The 23,415-nt window shown below is 40.2% G+C and overlaps 1 protein-coding gene across 7 annotated transcripts in view; it reads right to left on the bottom strand.

Moving 5' to 3' along the window:
- Positions 1-23,415, bottom strand: part of nsfa (N-ethylmaleimide-sensitive factor a) — a 59,073-nt gene that overhangs the window by 16,638 nt on the left and 19,020 nt on the right. For 2 of the 7 annotated variants that reach the window (XM_085785066.1, XM_085785064.1), the window contains exons 2-11: positions 16,367-16,384; positions 9,453-9,538; positions 6,899-6,998; positions 6,768-6,807; positions 4,527-4,693; positions 4,318-4,434; positions 3,135-3,204; positions 2,094-2,249; positions 1,323-1,522; positions 427-592 (exon numbers count right to left, since the gene is read on the bottom strand). In XM_085785066.1, coding sequence (XP_085641192.1) covers positions 427-592; positions 1,323-1,522; positions 2,094-2,249; positions 3,135-3,204; positions 4,318-4,434; positions 4,527-4,693; positions 6,768-6,807; positions 6,899-6,998; positions 9,453-9,538; positions 16,367-16,384 — 1,120 coding nt within the window. Of the gene's footprint in view, positions 1-426; positions 593-1,322; positions 1,523-2,093; positions 2,250-3,134; positions 3,211-4,317; positions 4,435-4,526; positions 4,694-6,767; positions 6,808-6,898; positions 6,999-9,452; positions 9,539-16,366; positions 16,385-23,415 lie in introns of all 7 variants that reach the window. The other 5 variants (XM_085785067.1, XM_085785065.1, XM_085785070.1 and 2 more) reach the window with 3 other exon arrangements.

The raw sequence follows: 23,415 nt of genomic DNA, 5'->3' as shown, positions 1-23,415 counted from the left end.
GGACGGGAAGAAGAGGAATTATGGGATAGAATCTGTCACAGTGACATCTGTGTATGCAATAATAGAAACTAAGCTCCAATGGGATACAGAGGTGCAGTTGAAGGTATCACAGATAGAGAACATCACAGGTCTGAATCGATTATGTAATAAAATGTTTCATATAATACAGGAATCATAAGACATTGTTGAGAAAAAGATTAAAACGTCCACAAATAAGAATTGAAAATCAAAAAATCATAACAGGTTCTTTAAAACCAACGACTGGCCTCATACATGAGACACTCCTACAAGAATATTTTGTCTTCTACAGCCAGGACAGGACACATCTTTCTTTCCTGTCATGTCCACTGTCAGGTCCTCTGGACTCCTCCCTCTATATATCAGGCTTTGCTGCCTACAACCAACAGTGGATGTGATGCTGCTCACCGATGACCAGGATGTTGTTGAGCTGCTCCACGCCGTCGATCTTAGACAGAAGCTGGTTGACCACGGTGTCGTGCACGCCCGTGCTGCTGGCGCCCGTACCTCTCTGCTTGCAGATGGCGTCCAGCTCATCAAAGATGATGATGTGCAGGCCGCTGTTGGCTCCCAGCTGGAGACAGGTAGCATTTTAAAATGATGAATTTTTTTTTTTTTTTCATTATTATTATTATTATTATTATTATTACATTAACTGATATTTAACCTTTCTCTGGTGTTCAGGTCACCTGTGACCCGTTTGCATACAAGTACCACATAAATTTGTTTATAGCATCAAGGCTTTTTGACTTTGTCAGGAACCTCAATTTAAACAAAAAACAAACAAAAATTTTTTTCCACGAAATTATAAAATTCTCTGGTTAAAATTATGACATTTGTGGTGTTAGGGTCAATTTTGACCCGGTTATTACAATAAGCACAATAATGAGAGTTCAAACTGAAATCATAAGTGCAACACCAACCTTTTCATGGATAAGGAGCCTAACAACATAACCAAGAGATGAGAAACAAATGGAATGATAAATAATTGTTATAGTGTGTTTTACAGCTGATTTAAGACTCGGGTCAAAACTGACCCTAACACCATAAATGGTAGCAGAAAGCTGACAAGAGGAAGGTTCAATTGAAGCCAAGCCAAAAAAAAGGCCCAGAGACCCACACCAAAAAATATTAAAACCAATATGTTCATGGATAAGGAAGCCTAACAATGTCACCAAGAGATGAGAAACAAATTGGATGAAAAAAATGTTTTTAGTGTATTTTACAGCTGATTTAAAACACGGGTCAAAATTGACCTGAACACCATAGATGGCAGTAGAAGTGAGTGAGTGAGCTTCCCTTACCCTCTTCTGCTCATCCTCTGCCTCGGCGAACAGTTTGCGGATGTTGGCCTCAGACTCTCCCACGTACTTGTTGAGGATCTCTGGACCGTTGACGATCTTCGGCTCACGAGAGTTGAGCATCTTTCCGATCTGCCTGGCCATCAGTGTTTTACCACAACCTGGGGGTCCGAAGAGCAGGATGCCCTTCACGTGCTTACAGCCTGGAAGAAAGGAAGTATAGGAGAGCAGGATGAATTAGAAAGGATGGATGGAAGACATAAAGAAGGAGCAAGTCAGAGGGCAGAGCAAAAAAAAAAAAACAGTACGAAGAGAAAATAAAGATAAATGAATGTTATAAAATAGTTTTATGTGTTCAGAGCCAGAGGGAGAAGAAGCTGGATTAAAAAAATGAATCATAAAACCAATGAAAATATGTTATTGTTTGTGTGTGTGTGTGTGTGTGTGTGTGTGTGTGTGTTTCCTCCATGGTTTTATTGCATATTAGATTTTGCTACTGCACGGTATAACATTATACAACTAAAACTATATGCAAGGAGAAGTAATCCAAATAGTGTCTGATCTATAAAATACATTTTTTTATGACAATTATAATTCAAATAGTATAAAGGTCCCATATTTTACACTTTTAAAAAAAATGTTAAAGTCCATGAATACATTTAATACAGAGACAAATTGGCTCATCATCCAATAAAAGGTTGGTGAAAAATTGAGGGCAGCGTACAGTAGTTGGAATGTGACAGCAGTCAGTGAGGATAGAGACGGGTTTCTCACCCATCTGTTCCACGATGTCAGGAGGGAAGACTCGGGAAGCAAAGGCTCTGCGGAAAATGTCAGAGAATTCCTTGTCCAGACCTCCGATTCCCATCTTCTCAAAGTTCCAGTCTGGGTTGATGATTGTCTGTCTCGCCTCCTTGGTCTTTGCCTTACCTGGTGAAATACACAGGACAATGACTTAAAGTCCCCCTAAACCAAAAAATAGACTTTTTGAAATTATTAACATGTCAATGTAGTGTTTGTGTTCTGCTACAAGACATTTCAGCAGCAAAGTTGCTAATGCAGCCACAACTGAGTATTTTAGATTTGAAAATGCAGTTTCAAAGCCAGAGTCTGAAAAGGTTGGATTCAGTTTTTCAGCAAACAGTCGGGATTAATACGTCATAATCCCTAGCAACCAATCCCGTTAAATTTGTTTTGCATCTCATTTGTTGTTCACTGTGATGTGATCTACTTGCACAGCTAGATGTTCAGGAATAATATCATAATAACCGTGAGGTATAGTTGCCGCCTTGAATAAGGGAGACTTGGGTTCGAATCCTGGTGTAAACCTCGCATTGTGACATCGCTCCTCCGTTTTCCCGCATTTGCATACTCATGGATATTCATGAAAAATAGTCATAGCAGACCATTTTTACACATTTTAAAATGTCTCTTTAGGGGACTTTAACCTAAACCCACTGACTACAGGAGGACAGAGTGAGTTTCTGCAGGTAATCTGTCTTTTGTCTTTAAGTTCTGATGTACTGTATGTAGGGGGGGAACAGGCCAGAGGTTTAACTCTTCTCAGAAACATGGAGCTGTGAGAGGAAATTGTGACGTCCTCTTACTGCCATCTTGTGGAGCACATAGAAAAAAGGATTTGTGGTTGATGGCTCCACTGCTTTCCTCACTCAGTCCTGAGGTGGATCTGTTTTACCTCCACTCTGCATTTACAAATTAATGCTTAATCTGGTTATGACGTTGATTTTTAACTTCTAGTAAAATCCAGATTCTGGCGTCAGTCAGGTTTCCTGTGTGGAGAGAGAGGGAACGTACCGACGAGTGTGAGGGAAGAACTCTCTGCCTTCTCAAAAACCACCTGGCTGTTGCCGACCATCAGTCCATTGTCGATCTGTCAGAGAAAACACAGTGACATGATTTATTTACACTCATTCATTAGCTCCCCTAATTTAACTCATCACAGCAGGATACACATGGGCAAATGTGTTAGTCACTTGATGTATGAATATATCAAGAAAAACCTCACTCAGCCCCTAATAAAACTCATTTGATACAAATCATTCAGAACATTAACGTACAGTGGCCCCTGAGGCCAAAATACACGCAGAGTGAAATCACAAATACAGAGACAGATGTAATTTACAACATACATGATTGGATACTTCATGATAATGACTGTTAGTATTACAAATATGATAATAATGTGATCACAGATTATTTATCAGCTCATCTCTTTGTCTTTTCCCCGTCCATGATTGTACTCCATACCCCGGAGTATTCATCAGCATGAGGGTGAGTCACTAATGACTGAATTTAATTATTTGGTGAACTATTCCTTTAATAATTACTGTCTATTATTGTATGTATTACTCTGTTGAAAGACATTTCTCATAGTTTTTGGTAGTTTCATGTTTGAAGCACATTCATGTTAATGCTCTCTCACTTTTACTCATATACACGTTTATGTATTTCATTGATTTCCTAATGGAGCTTAACTTGACTTCTCAGTCATGTTTGTGTGTTTTTTTTTCATCATTTCTGAATGGGGTCAAGAACACATTGAACACATCATATTTGTATTCAGAGATACAAATAATTTCTCTATTTTGTAGCGTGAAAGGATCAAGATTATACTCAATTAAAAAAGGATTATTCTACTAGAGGCTGTTAAACTGCAGCAGTGTGTGAGATATATGATATAATTTCACAATATGTCAGACACCTTTGTCCTGATTTATAGAACAGCACCAGTCTGCGCCATTTCCCAAAAGCAATTAGGCCTAAACTGCGTCTCTCTGTCGTTAATGTACTGTATTAATTAGTGTTTAATCGTGTGTGTGTCCAGAACAATCAATAAAATCCCACAGGTGGCAGAAATCAATCCAAGTGAGATTCATATCAAAGGTGAATTGGATCCCGTTCCCAGTCCAACATGACCATGACCCACATCGAAGGCTTGAGAGGAGTGACACATTTGATGATGAATCTCAGTGTGAAGCTCATGTACCTTCTGTTTCTTTCCAGAGGCCGGCTCTCCCTTGAGGATGCTGGCATCCATCGCCTCCATGTCCTTCACCATCAAGCCGAAGAGCTTGTCGCAGAAACTAAACACGAGCTGGAAGACAGAGAAACAGAAGGATTACAAAAAAAAAAAAAAAAATCCTACAGAGTAACAACAAAGCTGTGTGTGTGTGTATGAATACCAACCTGCTGGGTGACAGAGAAGGCCTGGTTGTTGAACTGCTGGATGAACTCGGCGGCCATCCTGTCTGAGTCATAGGGAGAGGAGTCGGTGCTCTTCTTTTGCAGGAAGTCAATCTCGATTGTCATGGCGCCAATGCACTGCTTGGACTTGTCGAAGTTGTAGTTGGATACTGAGGGGACAGGACAGACATGGGTTTGTCTTTTACAACAAAGAGGCTTGTTGTGTGTTATCACAATAGGAGAGGATTAAAAAAACAACTGAACAAAGCTCAGTGAGTGAACACAACCTCTTGGACTGGAGCAGTAGTGATTATTTGTAACAGATGGAAGAAGTAGAATAAAAATCAGTCTTTCAACAGTATCAGCTGATTTCAGGATGGTAGGTGATCATGAACTGGTGGGGATTTAGGTTCAGACATGTTTGCTCCAGCAGGAGGCAGCATGCTAACAGTTACTGATCCGTCCAGTCAGAGCTTCCTGTTGAAATCATGAGTATCCATGTAAAAAGCCCTTCACACACTGAAGAGACTGCAGCAACAAGAGCTCAACTCAGTATGAAAGCGTTTGAATTCAGATTTTAGCCTGTTTCTATTTCAAGATGTGTTTATCTCTACAGTAGTTTATACTGTATATTATTTCAGGAAGAAAAAAATCAAAATGTAGTGTATTATTAACAATAAACCAACTTCTAACCTATTTTTATGGTGGGAAAACACGCTATTTAAAAATACAAACCAAAATGTTAAGGTTTTAACATGATATTTAAAGGGACAGTAGCCTATGTAGCTTATTTGGCTTTTTATTAGCAAAAATAAAATATTGCTTTCATAAATACGTATTTACCGAAGTCTAATCACAACTGCATACAAATGAAAGCTGTCTCGTAGCTCAGAATAAGTTGTTTACAAATACATAGGTGGCGGTGGGTGCACCCACTGGAGGCTGCCATGTTGCATCGCCATCTTTGAATATGGTACGTGAAAGCGGACCAACCTGGCTCAAACGCACTATTGAGTGTCTGTGCTTGTGCCCCTTGAGGATAATCGACGTGGTTGTTTTTGTTTTTTTCTGCGGTTATAAAGCACACACGGTGCTAGTTAAGCAGCATTAGCAGCTAGATCTTACAATGTTGAATTGTTGTTATACAAAGTGGAGCCAAACACCAGGCTGAAGAGAGAGGGACAGCAGAGCCGGCTTGAGAGCACAGCCACCCACGTCTTTTTTTTAGCAGCGCCGTTGTTACAGCTGATCATACCTTATCTATGTCCGAGTATGTATGTCCTCTAATCTTCCTTCATGGGACCGCACAAGGCAAAACAATACAGGCATGACAATATGTTGTCATGGTGATGTCATATTATTTAACCTGACCCACGTCTTTCTCTCTTCGAGTAAAATGACATTGGTTGGTTTGCTGACGGCCGTCCTCACACTACACAGCGGTGACAGTTTTAACAGGCGCTACCTGGAAAACTTTCTCCCCGAGCCGACAGCTCCGGTGAGTTTCCGTGGTTACCTACGGTCACGCTGCCACTGAACGTAAAAAATGGCGATGCAACATGGCAGCCAAGGTTCGGTGCGTCGCCCACTTATGTACTGTATTTGTAACGACTTGTAACAACTCATTCTAAGGTACGAGAAAGCTTTCATTTGTATGCGAGTGAAATACGTTTTTATGAAAGCAGTATTTGATTTTTGCTAATGAAATAATAAGCCAAATAAGTTACACACTGGGGCTTTAAGTCTTCTCCTTTATCTCTATGATATTGTCCTCCTTATAAATCATCAGCTTTGAGTTATTGCTTTGAGCACAATGTGTATGTACTCATTAAGTGCATGACTAATTTACAAGCTTCTTAATATAAGTCAGCTGGAAACATTAAAAGGAGCTCATGGAGCTAATATTATCTCAGATCAGCTAGCTGGCTACAGCTCTTCCATCAGTGACGTTTATAATTTCAGTTCACAAAATCAATGGCTGCCACACAGGAATAAAAACCTGCTTTTGTCTGCATCTGCCCGAAGATATTGTTTTCAAAATAACAGACAATTACTAGTTGGTAAATCTTGGGAACTGTTCTCCCAGCAAAATGAATATGTGTTGTGAGGAAAGTGACAGTCTGACAGGTGTTTCTGTAGTAACTAATGGGGTGTAGCCCAATGACCAATCGATCCCAGCGACAGGACTATGATTTCCTCTTTAGTTAATTATCTGATGCAGCCGTCAAATACAGGATATCATACCTTCCACCTCCTGGCCAATGGAGAGGCCGGCCCATTTCCTCTACAAGAGAGATAACGGAGAGAAATATTAGGAAAGACTGAGCATTGAGCCATCAGTGTGTGTGTGTGTGTGTGAGTTTGCGTAAGTGTACCTGTGGCAGGCTGAAGGCGATGCTCCCAGGTGCCACGGTGTGGTGGGTCTTGACTGTAAACACAAACTTGTGGTTGGGCGTCGTCTTCACAGTCACGTGTCTGCAGAGGACGGAGACAGATGATTGTTACATGTCATTTTCATACAGACTATAAAATTGACTGGACATGTCTCCATCATCCTTCATAGTTGTATTGTATTTTTTGATTAGTGCAGGTTTAATCCCTTCAGCACTGATATGTGTTACTGTACTCCAGCATTCAAGATTCAAGATTCAAGATACAAAGGTTTTTATTGTCAGTTCTCTGTATGTCTGAGACATGCAGAAGAATGGAAAAGTCATTTCTCTCTCACCTAAGATAAATATGGTAGATATAAATTAAATGCTGTAGAAAATAAAATATACTATACAGTATGTACATCAGTGGCTGTAGTGGAAAGTATCGTGCATAGACTGTGCACAGTTTCATAGAGACATTACTGATCCATTGTAATGGTGATGGTTACTAGGATACCAGCATCTCTGTCTTACAACACTCAACAAAAGACTTTATTATGAGTTTAGTCGAAAGAGATTTTAATTAGTAAATGTCGATGCTGCAGAACACATTATTTTTCAGTATTATATATGGTAAATATTACTGATAGCTTCATTTTAAAGAGTGATGTTTCCTGATGGTAGAGAAGCTAATAGTTTAGTGGATTATCACGTGATGCAATAATTTAATACAAGAAATTATAATAATACTTTAAAAAGGTTAAATGACCAGTGAAAACCTAGTCCCAGGTGTGGAAACTATTGGCAGCAGTGTAAGACCAACTCCTCTGTTAAGTGGCACTGACTGATAAAGACAAGGCTGCAGTTGCCATGGCAGTAAACTGTGATGACACATTTATTTTTGAGTCGTGTCTGATGGCTTCTATACTTTAAAGCAGGTTTACAGTTTACTTGTCTTCATACTGGGTAATCTTTAGGAAATCAATGTTAATCAAATGTATCTGAGATTAAAAGCACTGGTGATTGAGATGGTTTTTCTCCTGCTCCTGCTTCAGCACACACAATAGCAACACGAAGAGATTTGAAGCGTCTGAATGTTTATCATACTGCAGCACAATGCATTGTTGAACCTTTTATTTCACTTTACTGACTCCAGATTGAAAATGACGACATGTGTAACGCCCTGCTTAATCACTGAGATTAACTGTTATTATCAGAGCTGCATTAAAGCATTTTCCTTGTTAGGCCATCCACATGGAAGCCATGTCTGTTTGAATGAAGAATGAAGAATGAAAGTGTGGAGCACATAATTACAGACCTCTGTACAAGGTGGAATAATATGTCGGGTTTTTGCTTTTTATGGATAATAACCTTTGATTTAGAGTGAAACTGTAATGTAATAATCAAACCCATTTTTATAATATTCATGGTCTGCATTTTTATGCAAGATATAGCTGATAAATTCATATTCTGTTATTGCATATTCTGAGTAGATTTCATTGGTGTTGCCATTTCTGTGCTGTGTTTCAATTACCCTGAGTACACAAGGGATGTACACTTAATTATACATGTAACCCTAACTCCAATGTAACCATGTTTGCAGTTTTAGTGATCAGAGATATGGTCAAAAAGCACATATGGGTTGTTTTTAAAGGGATAGTTCAACATTTTGGCAAATTGGCCCATTTCTATAATCCCTGTAGTTTAAGGAGTAGGTTCGTTACCTTTAATTGTCGGTGCAAGCTATTTTTAGAATGGCAGCGCAGAGCCGCAAGCTGCTCAGAGCTACGCTACGGAGGCTAATGGAATTTCTTGGTTTCCCTCATCAAACACATCAAATACACAATCCAACAACTCCAAAATTCTCTCATGGACAAGTTGCGACCTGCACATTCACCACACTATGAGATAATAACAGACCGTTACGAGACAGAGTTGTTTTAGAGGTAAATGCAGAGACTGCTTGCCGAAAAACTGCCCCCACAGGAACATGCGTCAGCGGCTTTGCATGAATTTACCTCAAAAACAGGTCCGTCTCGTAACGTTCTGTTATTATCTCATAGTGTGGTGATTGTTGGATTGTGTATTTGATGAGTTTGATAAGGAAAACCAAGAAATTCCATTAGCCTCCGTAGCGTAGCTCTGAGCAGGAATTAAAGGTAACAAACCTACTCCTAAAACTATAGGGATTATATCAATGGGCCAATTTGCCAAAATGTTGAACTATCCCTTTAAATTCAATTACAAAGTATTTTTGCCATTTTGTTGCCCAGTGTCAGTTCTACTTTATTTCTCGTGTTGGGAGGGACACTGTGTTTTACAGTATTTCCATGCAGTTTTAATGATCACTATTACAATGCAAAGTAATAATAATCACATGCTGAAAGCCTTATATCATCTGCTATTGACTGCGACCTTCTAATCTAGATGAATGATGGCCGATGAAGTGGGCAGGTAGATGCATGGGTGTTGAAACAGATGGGGAAATGAGCGATGCCCACGTACGTGAGCCTGTATTGACAAACCTAACGATGGATGGGCCATAATGACTACTCACTGTCCTGACTGCAGATCCTTCTCGCTCACCACGGCACAATTAGTCAGCGACAGCTCATCTGTCGGGCATCGCGCCGCTTGCATGGTCTGTGAGGAGAGAGGCAGAGGAGGAGGAGGGAGGTTGGAGGAGAAGAATGATGTTTACAAGATATTGAAAATGACTGATACATTCTAGTAGATGGTGTATTTGTTGAAAGATGGTTCATCAAACATCAACTCTGGGATTGTGAAACATCACGTTAGAAAGAAAATGTTTCAATAAAAACCCACTTTGAGCACTGCGGTGCAGAAAACCTAACAATGTTATGTTTGTACTATGATCGTTGAACCTCTGAGATTCGTCATGAACAGTTAAGTGACACTGTGACAGTCCCATTATGTTTTGTGGTACAGAGGTGTGCAGCAGGCTGCAGGCTCAGAAACTCACTCATTTTGAATGCATAGGTTTTTTTTTTTTCCTTTTTACATTTTCAGACTTGTTGTACAGACACAGTCTACAGTGACTCATCATTTCAAGGACTCCCCCACAGCTCTACAGGAGCCACAGAAGACCTTACACAACTTCATTCATACAGTGAACTCTTGTAACACCTGCTGTCTGTACACCTGGGCAGTGGTGTGCACAGGGTGGTGGCCCAATTGTTGAAAAAGTGTCCTCTAAAGTGCCCTCTTGGGAGCCAAAACGTGCATTGAAGTGTCCTTTTAGGAGCCAAAACGCGTGCTAAAGTGCCCTCTTCAGTGGCGAGGACGCGCTGTACAGTATGTGCCCTTTTTTTTCTTTTCGCCCCTGCCCTTCAAAAAGTCTGTGCACGCCACTGCACCTGGTTTGCAAAACTAAATTCCCCTTTAAACCGACAATCAACGAGGTAAATCCAGAAACCTTTGCAGGATTTTAACTCTACATACTGCACTTAAAGAGGCAACTAATTTACCTATAACAGCAATGGCACATCTTCATTCCCACTCTCATTGCAGATAAAGGTTTGGTTTGGTTTGGTTTGGTTTGACTTTGTCTGATGTCGTCTATAAGCCGTTCCACCAAAGAGTTTGTTTGAATATAGAGGTAGCTGTTAAAGGCCAAAACTTTTCATTGATTTATTTATATATTCATATGTCACAATTAGATTAATCATTGACTCCTTTAGAGGGTACTAGCCATGAATTGATAGCAGTAACTTCCAAGTTCCAATTATCAATGATCTAATAATGACAGTTCTTCTGTAGGTAAAGACAGGAACTTATAGCATCTTCAAATTAATGCCACTTCCTCCTCCTCTGCATCTAATTCAACCAGAGGTCTAGTTAACAAGAGGGATGACTCATCGGGGCTTCACCTACAGGCTATAATTAGACAGGTGAACATCTTGATGTGAGGTGGTGTGTGGATGTGGGTGGAGATTGTTAACGTAAGATTAAAGTAGAATTTTTATATTTTCTTCATTTACATTCATTTTCTTTATTTCTCACAGCCCAGATAATCGCTTTACATTGAGGGAATATTCTTAATTGTGCAGTTTGCCAGAAAGACAGTGAACAACTTCCCGGAGAACCGAAAACTGAATCACATCTTTCATTTCAAAGCTTGTGAAGAATAGAAACAGGCAACCTGTTAGTGTTACCAAAGGAAATCACAACGCCAAGATGTGATATGACTGGTAGCTTTATGAGTGCTCTGATCACCACCAGATGGTTAGAGACAGACAGATTGGCAATAATGTTTTGGAATAGTCTAAATAAAACCAATAAGAAAAGGCCAAACTATTCAGTTTGATCTCACTCATGTGGGTCATGAAACAGCCACTGAACCACTTGTGCATCAAAGCTCATGCTTCTCTATGATCCCTTCTGATTCAGATTTTCCATGACAAATTCATGTAATTCCTCATCTTTCAGCATCTCCTAATGCTCAAAGAAGGTCAGATTATTTTCCATCAAAATGGAAATGAGTCCAGCTGAGAGAGAGGTATGAATTTTTCAAATCAGATCAGGAGAATGACAGCGCATCAATTCGCGTTCACGTCGACCGTGGACACGCTGACATGCTCTCCTTTCGGCCCGAATTGAAGAAGCCTTTGTAGAACAACCGTCTCCGCCGCAGAGGAGAAAAGATACAAAAAAAAAAAAAAAAAACTCAACCGTGGGGGCTCGGCACAGAGAGGAATTCCAATGCACATCACTGCAGCCTGAGCACACGGAGTGGTAACCATGGTAACTGCATTAAGCAATCAGACTGAGGCTCTGACAATTTATCAGTCTGTACAACTGGAATGGCTCCGTTCCTCGAAGGCAGCAAAGTGTTACTCCACCGCAAATTGTTTTAGGTCGTTTTGTCCCTGCGATGTGGGTAAAGACACCCACCGACCGACCGTCCTGTAAATATGATGTATCACAACACATAACACTGACACCGGACACCGATAGGCTCCTCTGTGTTCCCTGAAACAATACAGCAGTTCACTCCCGTACGCTGTGTAAAACGTCCTTTGAGCTCAGAGCTACACTATGGAGGCTCATGGAATTTCTTGGTTTCCCTCATCAAACACATCAAGTTTCAAAATATTATATCAGTTTAATCCATAGCTTCAGAAATCATGTTGAGTCATGTATGTTTCAAAGGTGAGCATTGACTTAGCTGTACATTTCTGTCATAATAAGACAGTCAAAGTGATGGTTGCAATGAGTCTGTTCTGGTAAATGATATCTACAGCACAAACTGGTGACCTGTCAGCTGGCTTCAGTCATAATTAAAAGCTGAACACTGTCATTAATTACTTCAATAATTTTTGTCATTTCTTGTAACAGCAGATGTGCTGTATCTCAGGGAATCATGCAACCATGCTACTTTTCTTTGCTACTTTATTGAAGAGTTCATTTGCAAAAGCAGATAACTCCGTTTTTAAAAAAATTCTAGAATCTTCATTTTTTATTTTTTATTTTCATAAGGTGATATCAGTCAAACCAAAGTTGAGTGACTTTGAGATGTAAAAAAACAGACATATCTCAAAAAAATAAAGTTTTATTTAAAACAAAACTATGCAAAGAATAATTACAAAGCCTTAGCTCATTTTTTTCAAAATGGCACTTATCTGCTTTTGCAAATGAACTCTTCAATATTCACTTCTCTTGTAGTCACTGTGTTTCTGAATGTTAATCTATAATAACCAGTTGGCATGTCAACAAATATCCACCACTGTAAAAGCTGCTGGCTTTGCAGTAATTTAAGATCAGCACTTATGAGTGTCATCTCCTGCCAAAATGGAACACAAACCCAATGCTTCTCAGTTTGTCTCATCAGGATAAAAGCTAAAGATGAAAGACAAAATCTGTGAGATCCAGGTAGATACAGTGTGGCCCAAACGTCTGAGACCACTTACCCAAATTGTAATTATTCCCTAATTATGTCTATATATAAAGTAAATCCTGTTGTGGACAGCAAATCTTTCAATCCTCAATCATCCATCCATCAGCTACACTGCTGATCCTTATAGGAGTCAATCCCAGCTGACATTGGGTGAGAGCAGGGTAGGCCTACAGCCTGGCCTGGACATGTTGCCAGTCTATCACAGGATCATAATGCACATATAAAATAATCATAAATCAGAATAATCACTGTGTCCTGAAGAATCACCTTCAGCAAGAAAGAAAAAAAAATCCAGTGGGATTGAAACGGTGATATAAGAGCTACCTACACCCATAAGTACCAATATTCTGTGCACAACTGTGAATCAATGTAGAAATTGAAAGAGAGTGGAGGTGGGAGGTGGGAGAGCAGGGGCAGCGAGACAAACTGATGGAAAACACTGCAGTACTGGCGTCGCGCCCACATCATCTTCACCCTGTAGTCTGGCCAGACACAGGCGAGACAGAGCAAGACCTGCGTGTCAGGGAGGATTACAGGGGTCCTCACTCATGATAAATATCACTTCTGACCGTTCCTTGTCTATAGTCGTATATTATTTATTATCCCAGAGAGGATTTTGTCATGGTCATTGAATTCCTAGGCAGTATTATTTATCATACTTATATCAAACATCTTGTACAGCTCAGCTGAAATAGGACAAGGACCATAAAGCCAATACAAAAACACAAAAAACTACATTATCAAATATGATAAATTACATAGAAGGTAAAGGTAAAATCTGTTAATACTGAGCCACCATTTGTGTCCACTTAAATAATATTCCTAAATCAATTTAAGATGTTTGTATTTTGTTCTGATGGCTGTAATAATACCTATTCAAACAAAATAATATTTTTTAAATCTATTATAATATAATAAAATAAATGCAGAATTGGCTATAATTTAGAGCTGTGGTTGTAGAGATGCATTAAATTCTGTTGACCAGCTCAACAAGTAGCACATACTGGATTCACCAGAGCTTTATTTGAGAGGGCAGTAGCAGCTCTGGTAATGAGGCACAATTAAAGTTACAGCTCATAAAACCAAAACAATGCAAATTGTTAAATTCTGCAACGCTGTGCAAAGCTCAAAGGTCAAAAGATCACCAGCAGGTACAACAGACTAGTATTCTGGAGACACCTAATGTAGTGACACTTACAGAGGCTTTGAGTTTGATTGTGACCATGTGTTGCAATGCTGTGTTGAAAGATTCACATTCATAGCTCCTGATTTTGGAGTAACCAAAAGTAAGTAATTCACAACACTAAAGTTGCAGTGCAGTAGGAGACCTAGAGGTGAGTAGGCTACTTGATACTACATCTATTCAACAATGTAAAGTACGAGAAGATCAGCGCTAAGTACTTGTTTGTCAGGTCCTTAAGATGCAGGACAGGTTTAGGTGTGAAGCTGAGATCAAAATGAAGGTTTGACTAGTGGCAACTGAGGACTCATGGGTTGAGATGTCGACACATTCACCATAGAGGTGTTTGTCAGTTCACAGGTTTAAGTGTGAGTGTCAAATTTCCTTAAGAATTTCTCTAATTCATCAAAATATCATTGGAGATACCTGGAACATGTTTGTAGTATCACTTAAATATCTTTAAATATTGCTATGGACTATAAACAGAACTATTTTCTGTGTGTGTGGGTGTGCCACAAACTGGGGAATGAAAAACAACCCTCTCTATGGAACAGAAAACAAATGTGATACATGATGAAAAAACATTTTGTGGTAATGGAGATGAGGCAGTTTTCTTTCAGCAGAGTGGCACAGAAATCAATATGGACGATCCAGAGAGGAGTAAAGAGCCAAGGCGCCACCAAATAGTTAGAATACAAACTGACATGCCCTATGCATCTGGGTAACCTATAAAATAGTGAACATTGAATATTTATTTTAAACCCGACACTGTTGTTTGTTGGGAAATAGTTTCTGAAGGTCAGTCATTCAAATGCTTTTCTACCCAAGAAATTTAATTCTAGAGATGGCAGCTCTTTCAACTCTGAAGTAATAGTAGTAGGAGTAAACCTGGGTGTTCATGTGTTCACTTATTTTCTGTCACCGTGGCAAAGGACCCACAGTCCATAGACACCATTTAACCAAATTGTTGAGTCAGTGAAGAGCCCGAAAAAAAGATTAAGGCCACTGAAGTGCAAGGTCATGAGATCACAACTGAGCTAACACCATTCACCGATAGAGACCATGAGATTCAATATGGTACAATTTCCAAAATAGACCTCTGACATAAGATAAGACAACCGTTTACAAGGTCAAGAATTAACCTCCAAGCTCAAGTAGTCATCATTATTTAACAGGAACCCAAAAACTTTCTTGACTGACTCTGTAGCTGATGTCTTATTACCTAATATTTCCTCTAAGACAGGGCCGGATACAAACTGAAGCCTCCATCTTGGTTCTCTATACCACGACCTTGTTGTGCTCCCAAACACATGTTCACCTCCATTATGCTACTGCTGACCAGAGTTGTTCTGTCTATACCCACTTCCTGGTTAGCCTGATGAATGCTACACTGACATACAATAAATTCCCAGACAACAGCATGCTAACAGCTAACATGCCCAAAGCAGCGAAGAGAAGATGCTTATGTTTAGCAGCTATGTTCACCATCTCCATTGACAATGTTTCTTAAAATACAGCTGTGGCTGATGGGAATTTTGCACACATGGTTCACAAACACCTGGACAATGTTGCCAGATTAATTCAAGGGGATCACCAATTGAATTCATGATGAGTTTAAGAACCAAGGAAGCATTTTTTCTTAAAATGACGTCATGGTGGTGCCAGTGGAAAAGTCAGGTGATCATGTCTCAGCTTGTTTTAGTAGCATGATGATGATGTGTCCCTCCTTAATTGTTGGAGTATCATGGAATCCGTTGTAACTGTGCGACTCCACGTTGGCCACAGTTTGTTATAACTCATTGCTTCACTTGTTGCCTACAAGTGGTACAAATACAAAATCTGTTGAAAATCTCAATCTTCATCTCACCTGTAAGACCTTAGTGACTAATGTGCCAGAATACCAATCTACCTCACTAGGTTACCTTGGCATCAGACTACCTGCCACCTGAATCAAAATGGTGAGCTCCTACTGGAACCAATCCATTTTGTTCAGGGCTTCAGATGCTACATGTTCTGTGCAAGTTGTAGTAGTACGACAAGGGAGTTGATTGATGGAAGCTAATGAGTTAGCATTTCCATTCAGTCAGCATTATGACACCAGCTTTGACATTGCAGCTCAGGCATTGGGTTGCAATGGCGCCAGACACTCTAGGGTTTGCCGCTATGTGTATATGGTTGCCTGACTCCGGTAGGTGCTAGCCAGCTATCCAGCCTGCAGCAGGCAGGGGGGCTGAAAGCAGTAACGCACATCTTCTATACCACCAACTCTCCGGCGAGAGAGCCACAGACAGACAGCACGCTAGAGCAGATATAGTCATGATGAGGAAGATGGCAGCTCGATTTGAGAGTTTAACAAGTGTGTATCCATACATACCTTGAAAAATATTACGACCTTGTGGGCGCCAGCGTAGGCAAGCAGAGAGGAAGGACAGAAGACAGTATTTGAGACAGAGAGGGGGGGGGGGGGGGGGATATTAGAGCAGCAGGCTGCTGGGGCTGAGGTGCGAAGCTGTGGTGGCTGAAGAAAGGTGCATTCAAGTTGCAAGTTGGGATGGTGACGTGCATGCAAGCCAGAGCTGGGGGTTGCTTAGAGTGCATTACATTTTTTTTTTTTAAATGTTGTTTCATTTCTAACTGCCATATTGACACATTTCCAAGTCACACCCCATATCTGGTAGTGGTATGATGATGTGAACCATATGCAGAGTGCCATGCCAAACATACAGTGCTGATCATCTTTCCCACATTAGAGACAAAGTGTCAGTGTCTTATTGTGGTAAGAGACATGGATGCAGAGGAAAGAACCTGCTGGTTTTATGATCTGATGGGTGAATGTTTACTGTCAATGGATGGAAGGGGGGACGGGGATGAAATCAAGGTCACCATAATGGGAATACTGGGACCTTTTTCCGTGATGTGTGATTTCATTACAGCCAATCAAACATTATAAAATCCCGTATTTGTTAGAGGAATTTGACTGAATTTCTCTGAGTCCTGTTACTGCTTTATGTTTCTCCTGCTGTTAGTTCTGTTAGGGCTGGATCAGGTTTGCGTTAGCTGGCATGCTCAAACAGACAGAACATCACAGGTAGTGGAACAACGTCATAGGAAACACATGTTAACATCAGCTGTCTTGTATATTTTCTCTCCTGCTCTAGTTTGTGGGCAGAGCCGTGTCTACCTTTCGCCTCGAGGAAGCTCTAAGCTGCCTCGTGAGGACCAGAAGAGGGATACACACTGGTTCAACACCAGCTGTGCAACTCCAGATGAAATATCTTTATGGGAGGGTTTTTTTTTCTCATGTGCCGTGAATGCTTGGCCTGAAATTCAAGTATTTAAGAAATAGTGTGACATTTTGGGAAATACACTCTATGGCTATCTGGTTAAGTTAGATTAAAAGATTGGTGCCACTTTCACATGTCTGCATCTGCAATATGTAGCTGGAGCATGCAGCCTATTAGCTTAGCTTAACCTGTCATATTCATGTGTGTGCGTGCTGTTTCCATCTGGGCCCAGCTTTATTGTGTCTAGAATAGAATCAAAAGCTGCCCCTGCTACCACTGGCTTTCTATAGCTCTTTATCGTTGGGGTAAATAGTTTGAGTGTAGAGTGGTGCATGTGATAACTTTCATCAACAAAATGTATTTACTGCTGTCTGTGCAACAATTTGCCCCCAAGGGATAAAAAAGATTAACCAAGGCGAAATCCATCTAGCTTAGAGTAGATGAGTTTCATTTAGCTTGGCACAAAACAGCTAGCCTGGCTAACTACAGTGATAGTTGAACTATTTCTTAAATCTTGGGGCAGAAGAACCCAAACCTATAAAAGACCAGAGATTACATCATTAATCAAAACATTTAAACACACCAGTCATTTCTATGGCAGAAATATGTTCCTTTTCCCCATAATCATCATCATCAGGACCTCATAACATTGACTGTCCTGTGACAATAATAATAAGTCAATTCAGCCCAATTAAAAAAAAGTCCCTCCCACTTGCTGTCTCTTTTTATTGCTTGGTTGATTCCAACCTTTGTTCCTCAATAATGAAAAAACTGTATTTAAGAAACAGTTTCTCTTGTCTTTAGGTGTACTGCTGCAGTTTGTCTGCAGCTGATCAAAGTTTCTTTGACTAACTAAAACAACTCAGCTTCAGTCACCTTTTCTGCTCTGTCTGGATAGCTGATATAAGAACACAGAATTTCTTGGTTTCCCTCATCAAACTCAAAATGGTGGAAAAGTTGTGACCTGCACATTCACCACGCTATGAGATAATAATGTAATGTTATGAAACAGAGTTGTTTTTGAGGTAAATTCATGCAAAATCTCATAGCGTGGTGAATGTGCAGGTCATAACTTGCCCACCAGAGCATTTTGGAGTTGCTGGACTCTGTATTTGATTAGTTTGATGAGGGAAACCAAGAAATCCCACTAGCCTCCATAGTGTAGCTCTGAGCAGCTCGCGGCTCTGCTCCGCCTTTCTAAAAAAAAGCTTGCACCGACAATTAAAGGTAACAAACCTACTCTTAAGACTATAGGGATGATGGGCCAATTTGCCAAAATGTTGAACTATCCCTTTAAGTAAGTTAAATGCTTTTATTATTATAAGTTGTTACCTGCTAACCTCAGTAGTAGGCCTACGTGTTGCTTTCCACCTCTCGACACAGCTGTTGTGGGAATGTGGAAGAAATTATGTTTGATGCTGAACTTGCAACGTTTCCTCTACACGGCTGTTAATGTTAATGTTGACTATGCAACAGCTCAATGCACAAACAGCCCCTTCAATGGACATCACTGACATTGCCTGACATTGACTCTTCATTCAGTTACATTTGCTTGTTTTGAGACATATGTCTGTCCCAGAGCTTCATGTGAAATCAATGTAGTTCAATGCGCCACCTCACCTCAGCAAATGTCGTTATCTGCAGCAAAATTTCTCTGGTGGCCCATCATCATTTTAAAACTCTGTATCACCTCCTTCTTTTGAGCGCGTAACAAATCTCTCACCTCTTTCATTATTATTCAGAAAGTGCCTCCTCCCATTCGTCAGTGTGCTGTGTGAAACTGCAGCAACAGGGAGTGGCAGGAGAACGCTGCGGTCACTCGATGCAACTCGCTCTACATATTCCTCTGGTTCCAAGCATCTCTCTTTGAATTATTCATCCTGCGGGGATGTCTGCACTGGCAATCGATGATGGGTCCGCTGCCTAATCTATAAATATATGGTTCTGCTGAAGAATGGGTCACACTGTCACCCAACTCCTCAGTTCTCACAGTTTTGTGTCTTTTAACTCAGACATTTCAGTTTCAAAGACGTTCTGAGTGTTGTTCCAGAAAAGTCTGTTTCCCTTATCAAGCAAAATAGCCTATTAGAATTTTCTCCATTGCCTCTCAGTCCATCCTGCATAATTTAAGGGTTATTTTCAACCAGGTGCATGTTTTTCCACGCTCATATTTTCCACACTCACTCCCATATTCATTATAGTAATGCACTTTTCTCCTCCCTTGGTAAATCTGCCCTGGATCATGTATACGAAATCCAGCATACCCCCACTAGGCCTCTATCCTTAGCTCCATCTTATGTTCAGGATACAGTTCAAAGTTCTCACTTTAAACAGAGAGCAACTACAACATCAAACCTCTGATCTGCTTTATCTCTATTTCTATTGCTCACTCTCTCAGAGTTTAATCCACTGTCTGTCCCACATACACATTTAAAGACTTGTGGTGAGACCTCTAGGGAATCTAACCATCTAACTTGTGGAATGCTCTTTCTCTGAGCTGAGATGATTCATCTCAAGGGGCTATCCTGAATTAATAAATTCAAATTCAAATTCAAAACTCTGTGAGGCTTGATAGCTAAAGATTCATTTCCTCATGTATTTTACCAGCTGATTCATTGTAACCCTGCAACTTTGCCTGACTCTCAATTCAAGAGTTGCATCCTTTGGAGGTTGCGTTTGAAGACTGATTAAATCACTGCAGTGTGACTAGACTATCCCATTTCTGACACCCCATCATGCAGCAGACAAAATGCAGCCTGCTTTGCCTGAGTTCCACCAGACTCATAACACTGGTGATGCACAATCCTTTCTAGACCAGAGCATCGCCAGTCTTTAAAAAAAAAGTTGTGTTGAGAATTAATGCTGGTGGGTGTCAAATTCGTGCTTCAACACCCATGGGTTGGGCTGGGTTGGGTTTTAATTTTCAGGCGTGTTGAGGACCCTATAGTCCCAATAAAGCTTTACTACATTGTTGAAACACAATTCAAAGCAATGACGATCAGTGGTTCTGTTCAATAGCACAGCAGGTGGGGCCTGCTTCCTCAAACAGAGTCGTATAGCTCACTCGGTAGCGCAGGCATCGGACCGTGGCATTCCCCCCCCACTCTCCGCAATTCCTGTCTCTTTCCAGCTATCTGTCAAAATAAAGGCATAAAAGCCAGAAAAAAAATACTCGTCACAGTAATGGGCCTCTGTGGATCCCGGGCTCGGAGAGTACTGCCCCCCCAGCCCCTCGATCCCCCTGTGAAGCTCCGCCCCTGGCCAAATGCACAAGTTGGAAAGCACATCCATTATAAAAGCAAACATGAACACTCAACTTCTTCACTATTAGGAAATAACTGAGATAAAAACAAACTTTCAATCTTAGCCACTTACAGTGAAGCGTCTCAGATCCTCAGCTCAGCTCAGCTCAGCTTTGGGAACTTGCCACGGAATATCAGGGAAATCAATGCCAAACGAATTTGCTTCACTGCAATTACATTTCCATCCAAGTGAGTGAAATATGAGCCGAGCTCTGCAGTTAAATGTATCAGCTCTGTGTGCATTGTCAAACCTTGAGCTGTGTTTTGGAATTTATAGAATAACATGAATAAACATAATTAAGCACAAACAAGGCTCCGAATGACAGGAACCACTCTCAGCCCTTTGACCAGTTCCTGCCTGGCACCTGACACACGTTCAATATCTGTAATCAGCCCTTTCTTAAGCACGTGATAAAATTAATAACTTGCATATAAGGGCCAACTCCCTCTCAGTGAAATAAATCACACTAAGTAATTTCTCAGCAGTCCGCGGCTGAGGATGGTGATAAATGAAGAAGGTTTCAGGGCACACGCGGCCGCGACTCTTCAGTGGAGCGATGAAGCTTCTCTGTCAGATATAATTTGATATAACTGGGTGTTATTTAGAGGCACTTCATCAAAGAGTATAAAAAACTTACATAATAATATATGTTTGAAAAGACAGGAAAACCCAGTGGTTAAAAATACCTGGGCTCGTAGAGCAGCATTGTTATGAGGTAGAGATGTTCCAGAGTGGGCAGTGTTTTCTATTATTATTATAGGCTACGGACCATTAATCACACATTATAATCTGCTGTGGCCATTTTTGGCTTTGGAGTTATTTTGGGTGTGTAACCAATTTTTCAGGAGTGCTTTTTGATCTCCTAGCCTACCTAAAATTGTCAGTGAAGTGAACATTGATATCAGTGGCCATGCTTTCAAACCTGCACTACAACACTTAAAAAGTGGCACATAAAATACAGTTTGTATCAAGCAAAGTCAAAGGCCTCTGCTGCAGGAAACCAAAACGGCACATGTAGTATACGTTGAGATAAACAAAAACAGAGAACATGTAGGCTATGCTGCAGCTAGTATCCTCAAAGGTATTGAAGTGTCTTCTTGATCGCCTAAAAACTGATGGTAGTTGCGTACTGAATAACAATGTGGTAAATTGTATCATTGTATCTTTTTGTGGAAGGAACCCATCGAAAATGAGATGATTCATCTCAAGGGGCTATCATGAATAAATAAATTCAAATTCAAATTTAAATGTTTTAAGTACAGCGGACCAACTCGAACACAATACGCTATATACCTGTAACAATGGTTACCTTCACTATAAGGATTAAAATCACAATTTTATGACGATACGGTGTTTCATTGGAACTCAGAACTTTTATTTTCCAAGTTTCCAGCCAGCTACGTCAATCAGACACAACCTGAAGTCAGAATTCCAACCCAGAAACTAGTGTTGTAGTACTCCAGAGCCATCTTGAGACCACATTTTGTGTTGTCTCAGATCAACTACATTTTTACTGTCTCTTCGGTTGAGCTAGACGCTGATTTTTTTTTCTGAAGACCAGTCAAGACCACAGCTGCAGTGATAGGCTACTGCAAATGTCTCTCTCTGTCACTCGCTCACTTTGGTTTTCAGATAATTTAACATTTTTCTACACAAGTATCTGCTTGTGTAACCATCTGAAAAACTTGGTTGTACCAGTGTTAAAAGTGGGAAAGACTTTAGCAGGTTCTGAACTGTGTTCTTCTGTTCAATCCTTTGTTTCAATTAGATATGGTACAGATTTGATATAAAATTCTCTTTTCTTTTTAGCTGAGGAATAATGTAAATATCAAGCCACATGATTATTATTATCAGTACTAGACATGTTATCATGTCGCGTTCACACACAATAGTAGTGTGTTTTATCGGCTAGCATTAGCTAACAGTGCTAACAACAACAATTGCTAACAAAAGGGTTGTAGCCTACCAGTTTGTGAATGGGATGTGGTCAACTTGACGTCATTCCCAGCTCAGAATTCCAATCTCCGAGTAACACACCAATACTATTGTATTGTACTGTAGCTATTGTATTGCTCTTACTACTGACAGATCGATGCACAGGTGCGACTAACAGCCTTGATTGTGGCTCTGTGCCAGTTATTACTGCAATGCAGCAATTAGTGTTATTAGTTACACCTGTGTTGGTCGACAGAACGCGTCTCCTTCAGTGAACACAAGCAGGTACATCTGTGTATTTGCTGCTGTGTTTTGCTCTGTTTGTAGATGTACTGTAGCAACCAAAAACGTAATAACGGCCAATAACGTAATAACAGCTTTAAATGTAATAAAGCCAATAATGTAATAACATGCCAATAATGTAATAAAACTTTTGAGCCAATAACGTAATAACATTTTGCCAATAATGTAATAAGCTATTACATTATTGGCTGGTTATTACGTTATTGGCCTAGTATTAAAAAAACCTTTGACAATGTAATAACTGGTGCCGATAATGTAATAATACATAGATATGACTGCAGTTCTTGGAAATAAAAGGGAGTTTTGTGCAGTTTGCTAATCAAAAATAGGTATAGTGGATGACATAGTCGTCATATTTATTCATCCAAGATGTACTATCTTTCACCTCTCTCTCTCTCTCACTTCTACCATGCTTAATGATATGTTTGCAAACGGAAGAAGTAAGCATTGTAGGCTATCAACAACCTCCAAAACATAACCAAACTTGAATTGAATGGTGTCTGCCAGCCAGTTTATGTTTCAGTCATGTATAACTTCCTGCCTCAGACAAACCATTGGGAATAGGTAATGTTAAATGTGATAATCCCAGCATGGCTCG

The sequence above is a fragment of the Trachurus japonicus genome, chromosome 8 (assembly GCF_045865225.1).
Source record: "Trachurus japonicus isolate A0001 chromosome 8, Traja_1.0".
In the NCBI taxonomy this organism is placed as follows: Eukaryota; Metazoa; Chordata; class Actinopteri; order Carangiformes; family Carangidae; genus Trachurus; species Trachurus japonicus.
Note: the sequence above shows the minus strand (reverse complement) of the source record. Positions and strands in the feature narration are given on the sequence as shown.